We start from the raw sequence: 14,046 nt of genomic DNA, 5'->3' as shown, positions 1-14,046 counted from the left end.
CACTTGCTCACTTCTCCCCCTTCCTCTTCCTCCTCCTCCCCAAGGCAGGAGAACTGGGAGCACAAAAGATAAAGATCATGGGTTGAGATAGGAACAATTTACTGGAAAACAGCATTGAGAGAAAAAAAAATAATAGTCACAGCAGCAGTATCAATAACAGAGAACTGTGACCGCTCCCTCAGCTCCACTTGACACTTACCTGTCACTCCCAGCCCTTGTCCAACTTCCCTCTCCAGCTCTCTCACAGGCTCCCTTCAGGTCCTCTGCAAGATACTGAAATCAGTAACATTTTTAGCACTGAAAGATCAAATCTGTCACTATTAAATCATACAGCTACAACAGTATTTCAAATATCTAAACTATGATTTATGTATATGAATTCCAGTGTTTATCATACTGTGTTCACTCCAGAAATCCAGCTTTGAAAGATGATTTCTGACATACTGGAATAGTCAACCAGAGCCAGCACCCACATAATTTCCTTCACTCCCTTCCTAAAGGAACAAAGCTTACCAAGTTGTACTGCAACAACTCCTTGACAGATGAGTTTATTAAGCAATTTTTAAAAGCAGGTATTTCTGAGTGTGCTCTATCAATCCCAACTGTTCAAAAAAAACAACTATCCAGTGTCCCAAGGAAGTGTGCATGTTACAAATGGTATGTTTTTAATATAGTCATTTATACCACATGACATAAGCATCAATATTATTCAGTATGCAAATTAATTGCTACAGTTCCCCTAAAAAAAGTTGGGCACACATGGAGAGTAGCTCTTAACCCAAGGCTATGACAGCTGTCCACCTGCCTTGAACCCCAAGATCAAGTCACTAGTGTTCTGATGTATATCAACAGATTTTGGAAGTGGTTTTTCACTTACACTTAAATTAAATGCCTTGGGTATTTTAAGACTAGACTCAGTTGATATTTAGTGGGAAGTGTAACATTTGAATATTTACCACAATATAAATACTTCAAAGGTTTTTTTCACCTTCATTTTGCTCCATATCTTTAGCAACACTAACCTGAAGAAACAGGTTCCATGAATGACATTACAAAACAAAATCAAAAAAACAAAGCAAACAAAAAAACCAAACTCAAACTCCCCCAACCCTGACACAACTTAAGCAACTTAGAAAAGGAAGGAGGGTCCAGAATTCAGAGGTAAACCATTACTCCTACAAAATGAAAGGTGTTTGGAGCTTAGGAAGTGCCACCATCTACACATGCACAATAATAACAAATTCTCAGTGTTTGCCTGTATCAAAAAAAAAAAAAACTTCAGCATTGATTCAGATCTTCCTTTTGAAGAACAGTCTTAAGAGTTCCATATTCTGAATGCAAATCTCTTTTTAGCTACTCCACTTGGAGTGCAGCACAGCTGCTTTTAAAAGGTCAGGATCCACTTCAGTGTGTCCCTACTCTTCAACTCATGTGACTTTTCACATATTTGAATGTTTTACCAGCTCTTTTGACCAATAATACGATCATTTTATTGTCAAAATAAGTATTTTTTAGCAAATGAAAAGCTCATTGCAACAGTACAACATCTCTATATCCAGTGTGAAAGCAACATGGTGGTATAAATATATGCATACATTGTATTACACAGAATATATTATACACATTCCAGTTAACCATGGAACAATTAACAGGAGTAGATGATAACTGATCATGGGCACAGAGTATTTTTATAAACAAGATTTTGAGAAACATGAGGGAAAATCTGGTTTCTGGAAAGATGACAACCTTGGGATTCCATTTTTGTTTTTAATGAAGTTAATGATTTTTATTTTTAAGGATGCTGTATATAAGAATGCACTTTGTATTAAAACAAAGATCAATACTTTACAGCTTAAGAAACTTTACATATGTACATAAATTACACATCAGGAATGGTTTTAAAGCTCAAAATGAGTTGTGGGAAAAGTCTATTTTCCTTCTATTAGAATCTTGAACTCTTTTACATTGTGATCATTTGCGACAGTAATGGCATGATCCAGGGCTCGGATACTTGCTAGAAGCTTTATGATCTGCTTGATGTGCTCCCTAAAAAAGAGGCAGGAGAAGTCAATACAGAAACAGAACCATCAATTACATTGATTAATTTTCCAACAGAAGACTACATTATGGAGCCATATATTTCATATTCCTGCTACAGATTTATTATATTTGCTTAAAGAGGGTAATGGTAGATTTGTTAAATGCTGGGAAAAAGCAGGACAGAAGACAGAAATCAAATCAGAACCTGTTATGAAAACAAGGATAACTGGATGTTTTTCTTCCAATAAAAACTTTTACCAAGTTATCATTTCATCTGGTAATTTAGAAACACACCACCAAAAGAAAACAGTTCTTAAGAAACTTAAATAAACTTAAATCCCGAACTATTACACTGAAACACAGGACTGTACCAAGACTGGAAGACTGTTCATTCCTGTGCTGTTGCTGTTCCCATAGCACGTCAGTTACTTGGCCAGCAGTAACATATCTAATCCAAACTTTTAATTAAGCTGACCGTTGGATTCAAGTAAAATGACTGGGATCTCAGTTAAAACAGGTTCATCTAGTTGGTTGTGTAAATAGTCAGAACTTTTGAACTGTATACAAAATACAGTTTGCAATTTAGAAGCCACTATACAGGAATCAGCAACAGACTCACAAGATGAAACAGTCCAAACATGGTAGCCACAAAATTTGGCAGAATCATAGAATGCTTTGGGTTGGGAGGTACCTTAAAGCTTATCTCATTTCAACCCCCTGCCATGCACAGGGACACTTTCCAGTAGACCAGGTTGCTCAGAGCTCCATCCAACCTGGCCCTGAGCATTTCTAGGGATGGGAAGCTTCTCTGGGCAACCTGTGCCAGGGCCTCACCACCTTCACAGCCAGAACTCATCCCCAGTATCTAACCTAAATATCTTCTCTTTCAGGTTTAAAGCCGCTCTCCCTTGTCCTGACAGTATCTTCTCATATAAAAAGTCCTTCTCCCTGCTTTTTATAAACCTCCTTAAGAATCCAGGACACATAGGAGTAGTGCAAAAAAATCAATGTTTCAGTATTTCCAGCAGTTACTGTTTTCAGACACCTTAAAAATATCCCCATCTACCACAATGTAACATTTCTAACGTGAATTCAAAGAAGTTTCCAAAGACACACAGCAGAATGGAGAGAGTTACCCATGTTTGCATGCATTGCCAAAATAAAACAAATCACAAGAACTGCAACTGCTTTAACTCAAAGTAAGTTACCTTGCATTTCTCTTCTCTACATCAGAGCAACCAATGCTGTTTCTGTAAATTGTATCAGCCAGGTGAACAAGGTATCTACAGAAGTTTTCTAGCTGAGAAATAGTCTTGTCTCCTGTTAGATTAGCAAACCACTGTTTAGGGAAGCAAGTAATTACCTAGGAAAAGCAGGAAAAAGGAAGTTAAACACAACGTAACAAAAATTTTAAAAGCTATGTAACATGACTTGTGAAGTCTGCCTAGTAAGACTGCAGTCCCAAGACCGAACTGAGTGAAAAAATGAGAAAACTACAAAAAAACGCACACCAAAATCCAAGCAACAAAGCACTGAAACCCACAGTATACCTAATCAATCTACAGGCATGAGCCAGACAAGGTTCTTTCTTCAGTCTGTATACTAAAAAAAAAAAAAAAAAAAAAATCTACTTTTCACTGACAGTACAACTTTTGAGGTATCAAAGCCAAGATTTCATAGGCAACATCAAGTTTTAACTATATTTTCCTTTCGGCTGAAATCCATTACTTTAAACATTGTTTGATTTTACTTACACTTTGAGCTTTCTTAATGCTGTCCTCTCCATACTCTGAGTTTTGAAAAGCCATAAGAATATATCTATTTAGCAACCCATCTATGGACAGCTCCTGGAGAGTTTTGTTTGACAGGATTCCATACCACTGGAGAAAGTTTCCCAATAACTGAAAATACAACACAGGGAAAATAACTGTTCCAAAATGTACTGAAAACAGAGTTGATCAAACACATCGAACATTTAAAAATATTTACTACTTTAAAATGCTTTGCAAATCTATTCAGAATACAGCCTCCCTTGCTGCTGCAATTTAAACAGAAAATTCCAGAGAAGAGCTCTGTTTGTGTGATCATGGAGAGCAGTTGTTCGATCAACATCAGTCTCTACTTTTCTGTTTAGCTGGGAGTTAATTTTCTTCACAGTCTTTTATTGGAAATAAACTATGATAGCCATGGCTTTGAGCTCCTGCATTCCCCAAAGTAGTATATTTTATTCTGACAAGCACCAGGACAAAAAACCCAGGGTGAGTAAGCTACGTGACCCCATAACATTCCAGTTGAAATGATGGTGCTTCCACTTGACAACCTTTTCATCTACAAAACCAAAGACCCCTGACATCGAGCCCACTCTTTGACCAAACACCACCTTGCCAACTAGACCAGAATATGGAATGCCATGTCCATCTTTTCTTAAATGCCTCCAGGGATGTGACTCCACCACTTCTCTAGGCAGTCCATTCCCATGGTTCATTATCCTGTGAAAAAATTCTTCCTGATGTCCATCCCAAAGCTCTCCTGGCACAGCTTCAGGACATTTCCCCTCATCCTGTCGCTGGTTGCCTCGGAGCAGAGCCCATGTGGCCACACCCCACTGTTAGGCAGTGACAAGGTGTCCCCCCGCACCGCCTCCTCTTCTCCAGGCTAAACAACCCCAACTCCCTCAGCTGCTCCTCATAGGACTTACCCTCTAGACCCTTCCCCAGCTCCATTCCCATCTTTGGACATGCTCCAGCCTCTCAACATCCTTCCTGAATTGAGGGGCCCAGAGCTGGACACAACATTTGAGGTGTGGCCTCACCAGCACAGAGGGACAGTCACTGCCCTGCTCCTGCTGGACACACCATTGCTGGTACAGGCCAGGTGTCCTTGCCCTTCTTGCCCACCTGGCTTGCACTGACCTGCACCCCCAGGGCCCTTCCTGCCTAGAAGCTTTCCAGCCACTCAGCCCCCAGCCTGCAGCTCTGGGGCTACTGTCGACGAAGTATAGGGACCCAGCACTTGGCCTTGTTGACCCTCATCTCACTGGCCTCATCAATCCCAAGGTCCCTCTGCAGAGCCTTCTTGCCCTCCAGCAGATCAACACTCCTGCCCAACTTGGTGTCATCCACAAATTCACTGACGGTACACTTGATCCCCTCATGCAGATCATCAATAAGGATATAAAACAGGACTGGGCCCAAAACTGAGCCCTGGGGGACACCACTAGTGACCAAACACACCGTGAAGAGGGCACAGTATGTTATCAAAGACTAAGAATCGGGAATTAAGAGTTTTTGCAAATGAAGTTGAAGCAGATTCCATCTACCATTTTCCACAAATTTGAGGAGGATTTTATTGCTACACTGTCTTAGACCAAAGGTTTACCGGATGTATTTACTGACTTACCTTAACAGAAGACCAAAACTGACGTTGGAAAAACAAATATGGACCAGAGTTCTTGTTTTCTAAGATGCTGGAAAGTAAGAAATTTCTTTAATGAGCAACCAAGACCACACCTCTGTCTTGAATTTGCTGGCTTTTTCCTTCCAACACACAGTTCATTTCCATAAATATTCCCTTCCATCCTTCTTGCCTTTGCTAAATGCTCCTAGCAGGATAACAAAAGATCTGTATCCAGGCACTGAATCACACTGGGTAAAACCCCTGTTAACTATGGACAGAAGACAGTGACTTGCGAAGAAAGGTCTAACACCATAGCTGAAAGTAAACTTACTTTTTTGGATACAAGGGCATGAATACGTCATCATCTAGTGTTCTCCTCATTCTTAGCAACAATGCCTTTAAAAGCATCTGAAACAGATAATTTTTTTTAAATGTCCAATGTACTGCATAGTAGTTAAACACTCAGATACTGATTTTTAAAGCAACAAAGAACACTTGTGACCATAACTGTAAACATAGATTCAGATTTGAGCACACAAATAGTCTTAAAGAAGTCTGTAATAATTGACAGAGCTGAAATTTGACACTTTCAATTAAAACCTGAACTCCCAATACCAGTTCCTGCATTCAAAGAAGGCAAGTAAAACAATCCAATTTCCAGGCAAAACATTTGAAAAGGCTGCAAAGATCTAAAAAAGAAAAGCCTGAGTATTTGTAGCCAATCCTTACAATGAAACTGGAGACCAACAAGTCTTAATACATCTGGTGTACTTTTTACCTCTAGTATCTATTTTGGGGAGGCTCCATTGAGTTTCTTCTTCTAATTTATCACCATACTTTACTCCCCACAATCAGGCTGCAGAGCATCAAATAATTTAAAAATACTTTTTCTTGCTGTATTTCCCAACATAAGGTATTAAAAATATATTCAAATTCCTTAACTTATGCAACATATGCATGGAAAAAACCCAACAACTTACTTGTGTATTTTTGTTTTCTGCATTCACCACTGAGGGATATCCATCTATTAGTTTCTGTACAATTGCTACCATTCTAGATGTCTGTGTGGTCGAAAAGGGATCCCAGATATTTTCAGAAATTACTGTAAGAGATTGAAGAATTACTCCACTTTACAAATACTCAAATACAGGTACTGAGACATTCATGCAATTATTTACGAAACAGTAAAATCTGAAAGCACAAACAAGCATCAAACTCCACAACCCCTTTCCTCCCATTTTCTAAGCCTATACCTGTTAATTTAGGAAGAACAACTCTCTCTACAATGGTAGGCAATAGTGAAATATCAGCATCATCTTTCACCTGCTCCTGCTCTTCACAGCCATAAAACAGCAGCGACTCAAACCACAACATTGTTTCAAAATCTCGACACTTGCCCTAATAAAAAAAGCATTGGAGTTAGATTCCTAAACAAAGATTTGAAGTCAATACATAGAAGTATTATGTATGCAAGTACGATATACTCAGAAAAACAGCTTTAAAACATTCTGCCAAATGAACCAATTCATTCTACCAGCACAGTCAGTAGATGTAATGAAAAGCGACGATGGCTGAAGTAAGATTATTTTTTAGCAGTTGCCACAGATTTTAACTTCTACTTACACCCGAGCCAAACAAAAGCCTACAGATTAGGGTACCAAGTCAGAAGTACACCTCAATTGTGCTGCATTATAAAACCACGCCTTCTGGATTTAAAACCTCTTTAAGAGCCCACCTTGTAATTTTTCTAACTTAACAAAATGCTTACCAGCACCAGTAACAGAGAGTAGTGAATACAGTTAGACTTGACAATTATGTACCATGTCTCCAACTAACATGAGCTTTGTTTTGTCAACCTGAAAACTCAGAGAAATAGCATGGGGGAAGGGAGAATGCACAAAAACTGCTTTAAATTTAATGAGGGCATCTTTCTTAGATTTTTCCTGGTTTGATTAATGAAGTCAAACATCAAATTAATAAAATTACTTTAATACTCTGAACTTTCTCTGAAGAGGAGTCATGCACTCCTCTGCACTCAGAGAAGAGCTGACAGAAAATCCCCTTCTGCAGATATTCTCTTAGTAGATAAGAAAAAAAAAAAAAACCACTTCTGAAAAAAGGAGGAAGAGAGGGAGTCAAAAGCCACCTGAACTGTTTGTCCTGGTGGCATCTCATGAAAGCATACGTACGCAGGCTGGACAACGAATGTGTGCCAGGGATACTGGGCTGCCACAGTGCTGTCCTGCTTTTCCCATGTTCTCTACCTAATAACTGGGCAATGAGTACTGTGAGGAAGACTTGGAAATGGCCAGCCAGAATTCTACAGGGTATGAAGGTGTAGGTGAGAAAAAGATACATAACCTAGAGACACAAGTTTAATTCCACATAAGAACAAGCTTCTAAGTTCCACTTCTGATGAAACAGCGTATCTAGAGTCACAATTTTCTCTGAAGTATTTTAAAGACTAAATGTATTTTCATAGAACCATACAATGGTTTGGCTTGGAAGGGACCTTAAAGATCACCTAGTTCCAACCCACTACCATGGGCAGCTGCAGACATGGTGTACACCACTCCCTGAGAAGGAACTGGCAATGTGCCAAATTGAACTACAGTCTGCTGGGAACATAGAGGATCAACCAGTCCAGGGCAGCCCCCAGAAAAGCTTTGCCTCAAGACAGATGCCCATGTGAAACTTCATCCCCAGAACACACCTTTAAGAGAAGCACACATCAAAGGTGCAATTTACTTTGCTCTGCGCAAGTGTGAAAGAACCACCATGTAGCAGCTAATGTAGAGGAGCTGCTTGCAGAGGAGCTTACCTCCAAAGGAGTCCAGGTAAGCAGCTGAAGTCTGATTAAAGGGTTAAACAACTTTGGTAAACAGAGGCCAATATAAGCATCCTTATAAGAAGCAAAGTACTTGGAGCGCCAAGCTTCAAACTGTGACTTAATGCAATCAATCGAGTAAAAGCTTTCCAAAACATCTTCAAAAACTTTGCCGGATTCTTTCAATATACGATCTGGCAGGGGAGAAAAGGAACAAGAAGTTAATCACCTACTCCCTGTAATGCCTCTTTCAAGACATTCTTTGATGCTCACTGCCATAAGCTGACTCCCACAAACAAAACCAAAAAAAACCCCATCACCTTTAAAAGTTCAGTTACTCCTGCCTCAAACACACAAAGCTATAAGAACAGGAGCACGTGAGTACTCTCCAATAGACTGTTTTATCACAGGTCTTACTTTAAACATTTCATGGAAGGATTTTAAGTAACCAGACATAGTTAGGATTGGTGATGTACTGGGCTGTATTCAGAGTGGATCTAACTTCAAAGCTGGCCTTGCTTTGCCTCGGAGTTCCAAACAGCTGATCTCCAGGCCCCTTCCAACCCAGATTATTCTACATCTTTGATTATCCAAGGGCAAAAACAGGAGGGCATCTCAAATAAACCGACTGAATTGGCAGTTTAGACAGGGTGGGTCCTGGCAGACACCATGCTACAATGTTGCCCAGAACATGCCTCTTAGCCCTGGTCAGTGATTACAGTCCTCTAGCACCTTCTTTTCTATTTTTTTTTTTGTATTTACAGTACCAGTATTCTATGCAGTCCAGACCTTTTTCTCTCTATATAATTTTCCCTTCATCTTTTCTACTTCTCAGGGTTAGTTTCATTTTAATCAGTCATTATTTGCTGCAGCCATGGTTGTCAATATTTGGTTACACGAGTAACCCATACACAATGAACACAACTAGTACACACAGCAGGCAGGGACACGGTTGAGGGAACAGGGGATTACGTCATACAACCACACTTTTCATACTGGGATTAAGAAAAGACACTACATATAAAGTTAGTAGGTCCAAAGTGGAGTCCTCTGTTTCACTGCTGTTTCTGGACTAACATGAGAGCTACGAAGAATAGCAAAAAAGCTTTATAAATACTATACTTATTCAGAAACTGAACAAATTTCTACAAAATGCTTTTCCACACATAAACCGCCAAGTTACTAAGTGCAATTCAGCCCCATTGAGGTTTGAATCTATATAACTTAATTTAGCAAAGTTAATTATAGCACCTAACAACCCTGAACAGTTGCTCTGTTTATCCACAAGCTCTCCCTGTATGCAGTAAATCAGTGCAATCATAAAATTGCAGTAAATCAGACAGCAACTAAAGGTGTGGAAACTGTCTGCACTTCCAAAAGACCTAACAGCTAGACAGTTCATCTAATTCCTTTTCCAATCTGTTCATACTTCAGGTCTCCACAACCACCTACAGCAATGACTTTGCCATTACCTTGACTGTGAGAAGTGACCTCTTTATTTTAAACCTATCCTATCACTTAATTTCATGGTCCCTAGCTCTCATACTGTGAAAAGTCGATAGTTTTCCTACTTGAAGAGACCAAAACCATTCAATTCCTCCTCAAATACAACACAAGCAATTCTGTGTATGTGATCCTTGCTGCTCTCCTCCTCCTCACTTCTTCTAACTCGATTCTCTTTAATCAGAGCAAATGCTAATTGTACCACAAGATTTTTCCACAATATTTGCATTCAACATTGTTTTCTATCATTTGCAAACTTTGCCAGGCTGCAACAAGACTCTACAAAGTTTTTGTCATTGCACTTCTAGAAGCTTATTCACAACTCTACTAAATACTTGCCATGAGCCAAAAAAAGATTTTTAAAGCACTGAGGTTTTCAAAATTTCACAAGTAAGACAAACAGGTATTTCAAGAATGACAAACTATTTTACAAATTGGAAGGAAGACTTTCTGGCAGTCCAAAAGCTTACTGCTTGCCAGCACAAGCATGTTTGAATTAAGTAAAAAGAACCTCACTAAGGATGGGCTATTCAGTCAGCTACAAGAAACACAACAGGTTGGTGATAGAGACTATTCTGGTCACAGTGATGATCCTGGAATCAAAAGTTCCTAAACTTCTCCCAAAATATGGTGAAATATATAAATAGGGCTGCATTTGGATCTTTTTTTTTTTTCCTGTTGAATATTTGGTATTTTGTTACATAAGAGAACTGGGATTATTCAACTGGGAGAAGAGGCTTCAGGGTAACTTAATTGTGGCCTTAGAGTACCTGAAGGGAATCTACAAGATGGAGAGGGACTATTTACAAGGGCTTGGAGTGAGAGGACAAGGGGGAATGGCTTCCCACTGACAGAGAACAGGGTTAGATCAGATACTGGGAAGAAGTTCTTCCCTGTGAAGGTGGTGAGGCCCTGGCACAGGTTACCCAGAGAAGCTGTGGCTGCCCCATCCCTGGAAGTGTTCAAGGCCAGGTTGGATGGGGTTTGGAGCAACCAGGTTTAGTGGAAGGTGTCCCTGCCCATGGCAGAGGGTTGGAACTGGGTGGTCCCTTCCAATCCAGACCATGCTGTGAGTCTCTGATAAAAGCTTGGGTAGCTTTTCTAACCTCGCTCCAAGTTAAAGTTTGTGATATCTGTTGAAGTTTCCTCGTCATCGCTGGAAAGGCCTTCAAGGTGATCTGCCATCTTCCCAGTTTGCTCTCTCGCTTGTCTACGGCGAGCTCTGGAAAGGAGCAGCAATATAAGCCAGCTGTCACCTGTAAAACCAGCTATACTAACGCAATAGAAACCAGCTGTTTTCCCCATCTATACAATGAATACACCCACTTAGGCTTGTCCTTTTAGTTCTAGGAAAGTCAAGCAGAAAAGAACTTTTGCTGTGCCACCACCTCAAGCATTCCACTATGCTGCTGCCTCAAACAATGAAAAGAAACAAAACCAGCAGAGACCATATAGATATGTAATGTATTTACTAAGCTTTCTTCTAGCGATTTTAAATCACTATCATGGAATATTTTTTACACTTGCATGATAAGCTGGGATAAATAAGAACACCTCTGCCCACTACCAGCTGTAGTGTTTTCTTCCCTTTGCAGGGAAGAATCAAACATTGCCACTCATGTTAGCATGTCACACAGGAAAGTTTTATCTTGCAAGCAGACAAAGACTCCTAAAGGGACCAGATATCTCATTCTCTACCTTCTAGCCTCTCTTTCTGCAGTTCGACGCTTGACTTGTTCTTGATAGATCACTCTGTCTCGCCCAAAAGAATCAAGATTTGGTGCCATCAGTGCTTTATCTGTAAAATTACATCAATGAAAATTAAAATGCTTATTTATGGTTTATAAATGTGATGTAGGCAGTTTCGTAAGAGCCTTTTACCCACTTTTAAAACTAAGAGTACTTTGAAATAGAAAGTCAAAGTTTAAAGAAACAAAACAAAACAACAAAAAAACCCCCAAAACAAACCAAGCAAAAAAAACCCCCCATCAACATCCCCCAGAAGCTTGAATTCACCAAGTGTAGAGGTTAAAACAGAAAGCAGTGGAGTTTGGAAAAATTTCCACTTAAATGTCAAATAGTTGTCACCATACTTCACTCTTATCCCTCTCACAACAGTGCCAAACTACATAAAAGTCAACAGTTTTAACAGAAATAGCTTAAATGGAATGTCCAAGAAAAGAGTGCTCCTTACATAAACACATTCACCACATAATTTTTGAGAAGAAAACTAACAAAAAAGAAAGCAGACAAGAGTGACTGGAGCAAGAATATATAATATTTCAGAGTTCTAGTCACAGTGCTTCTAGGTTTATATGCTTTAGATTGCTTAAAGTTTAAAACATATCAAAATCTACAGAAAGATAAGCCATCTTCCCTCCTCTTTTCAAGCTCTGATTATCTTTGTTCCTGGCTATAGAAAACAACACAGCTAAAATAACAGATAGCAGACAGGAGTGTTTCCAGTTCCTCCTTTCCAGGTAAATTTTAAACAGTAGACTGAATGCTAGCCACTGCTCAAGTCCACCCGTTAAAGTATAAACATAAACACTTAAACAACAGCCTATCCAAACTTCAGGAATAAATTTACATGTTCTGACAAAATCTATTTACAAATTCATCATTTAAACTATTAATTATGATCTATGTCAGTATTCCAGCTCAATACCTGAACTACTGAGAGCCATCTCTAAATTTCCAGATACTAAATAAGATCTTTCTGTAAAACCCAACCTCAGCAATGAGAACTACTGCCATCCCATCATTAAATTTCAGTATAAAAGAATCCATTCTAAGCTTCTTTCAGGAAAGAGGTTTCTAATATATTAGGTTTCTAGTTCTCACAACAGCATTTTCCTGATAAAACTGCAAGGCCATGTGATGCCTAGAACTCCAAACACAGTCCTAAAAAGACTATGTATGCTAACCACTCTATAAAGGAACGACCAACACTGACACTCTGACATCCTAACACTTTATCATCTTCAGTGAGTTCTAGCTAATGGTATTTAACAAGATTTCATCTCTGGCAACCGTGGCAGAACAGGGAAATGGCACTGATTATAGGATTTTACATCAGCAACAGGACAGAAAGCCATTTTTAAAAATGGGAAGCTCTCTGAAGCATAAAGAGGATTCCTATTAATAGGGTATTTCATCCATTCATTTAATACACTGAATAAAACCTCCTCCAAGAAACATGTATTTCCATCCAAGTCAACATTTATGCTTTTGTGGAGTTTTACATACTGAAGAGTAGCCACCACAAGAAACCTCCTCAGTGAGAATCCCCCCATCCACAAATTCAAAGTAAGCAGGAATTTTAACTGGCTATTCTTAAACTGTACTTCATATAGGATCACTGTACTAGTCTGATTAGCCTTCCAGTTCTTTAATTTACCAGTTAAGCATCTGAAATTAAATACTTGTGCTGGCTACAAAACAGAACATTAGACGGAAGTCTAGCCCAGTGCTTTGTGGCTTTATACAGTTAACTGTACATGTTAAATGATGTTTATATAGATTCAGGAAGGTTAAAATAAATTTTTAAGAAGTCCTGATGTAAGAAGAAAATGGGGAGTCACATGCTACCACTACTCCCACTGCCACCATGCATACATTTTTAGTGCTAGGAAAGAGAAAATACAGTTAAGAGAAACAGAAAGGAAAGATGAAGTCAGAGTTAGAGCGGTTTGGAGTTTAAAACAAAACAGATTAGAGAACTTCCATCTAAGCTTGCTTCTACTCATCTCAAGAGTAAGAATAAACTTTAAGACAGTCATACATTAAACATTTACATTTCAATTAAGTCATACTAAGTAAACAAGGTTGTTTAATGAATAATAAAAACCTTCAAGATGGACTGACTTGAATGGCTTGAAAACTCCGAAGATTCATCTTTAATATCATCTTGTCGTCTTTGGACAAGGCGGGAAGCTCGCTGTTTGTACAGCTGGTGCATTGCAGATTCAAGTTCGTTAATCAGAGGCACCTGTAAAAATACAACACACCACGTAATACCCGGATCCTGAGCTGCTCAGCTTCTGGGGTCCCAGCCTATTCCGGAGCAAAACGCTGCCACTGTGCTCCCAGCAGCATGAACTCCTGCCTTTTACTTGTTTGTATCATTTGCACCAGGAGATAGTTCAAGGTGTGGGGAAAATGCATACATTTAATGTTGGCAACTTCCAATCAGAGCACGAGCACTCTGAAAGCAGCTTCCGTGGCTTGAATGAGTCTACACAGCCAGACATCCATTTCAGAGTGCGAAATATTCTTTC

At 39.3% G+C, this 14,046-nt stretch overlaps 1 protein-coding gene across 2 annotated transcripts in view; it reads right to left on the bottom strand.

The window, feature by feature from the left end:
- Nucleotides 1-642: 642 nt before the first annotated feature.
- The window catches only part of PAXBP1 (PAX3 and PAX7 binding protein 1), a 22,800-nt gene continuing 9,396 nt past the window's right edge, over nt 643-14,046 (bottom strand). Inside the window, exons 7-17 of one of the 2 annotated variants that reach the window (XM_017731738.1) lie at nt 13,634-13,757; nt 11,465-11,564; nt 10,873-10,988; nt 8,258-8,457; nt 6,690-6,834; nt 6,417-6,538; nt 5,768-5,844; nt 5,440-5,506; nt 3,795-3,941; nt 3,249-3,403; nt 643-2,046 (exon numbers count right to left, since the gene is read on the bottom strand). In XM_017731738.1, the coding sequence (XP_017587227.1) occupies nt 1,929-2,046; nt 3,249-3,403; nt 3,795-3,941; nt 5,440-5,506; nt 5,768-5,844; nt 6,417-6,538; nt 6,690-6,834; nt 8,258-8,457; nt 10,873-10,988; nt 11,465-11,564; nt 13,634-13,757 (1,371 nt within the window). In that variant the 3' untranslated portion in view covers nt 643-1,928. Of the gene's footprint in view, nt 2,047-3,248; nt 3,404-3,794; nt 3,942-5,436; nt 5,507-5,763; nt 5,845-6,416; nt 6,539-6,689; nt 6,835-8,257; nt 8,458-10,872; nt 10,989-11,464; nt 11,565-13,633; nt 13,758-14,046 lie in introns of those variants that run through there. The other variant, XM_017731739.1, reaches the window with a different exon arrangement.

Source organism: Corvus brachyrhynchos, unplaced genomic scaffold (genome assembly GCF_000691975.1).
Source record: "Corvus brachyrhynchos isolate BGI_N302 unplaced genomic scaffold, ASM69197v1 scaffold3, whole genome shotgun sequence".
Lineage (NCBI taxonomy): Eukaryota > Metazoa > Chordata > Aves > Passeriformes > Corvidae > Corvus > Corvus brachyrhynchos.
The sequence above is the reverse complement of the archived record's forward strand: the minus strand, read 5'-3'. Positions and strand labels throughout refer to the sequence as shown.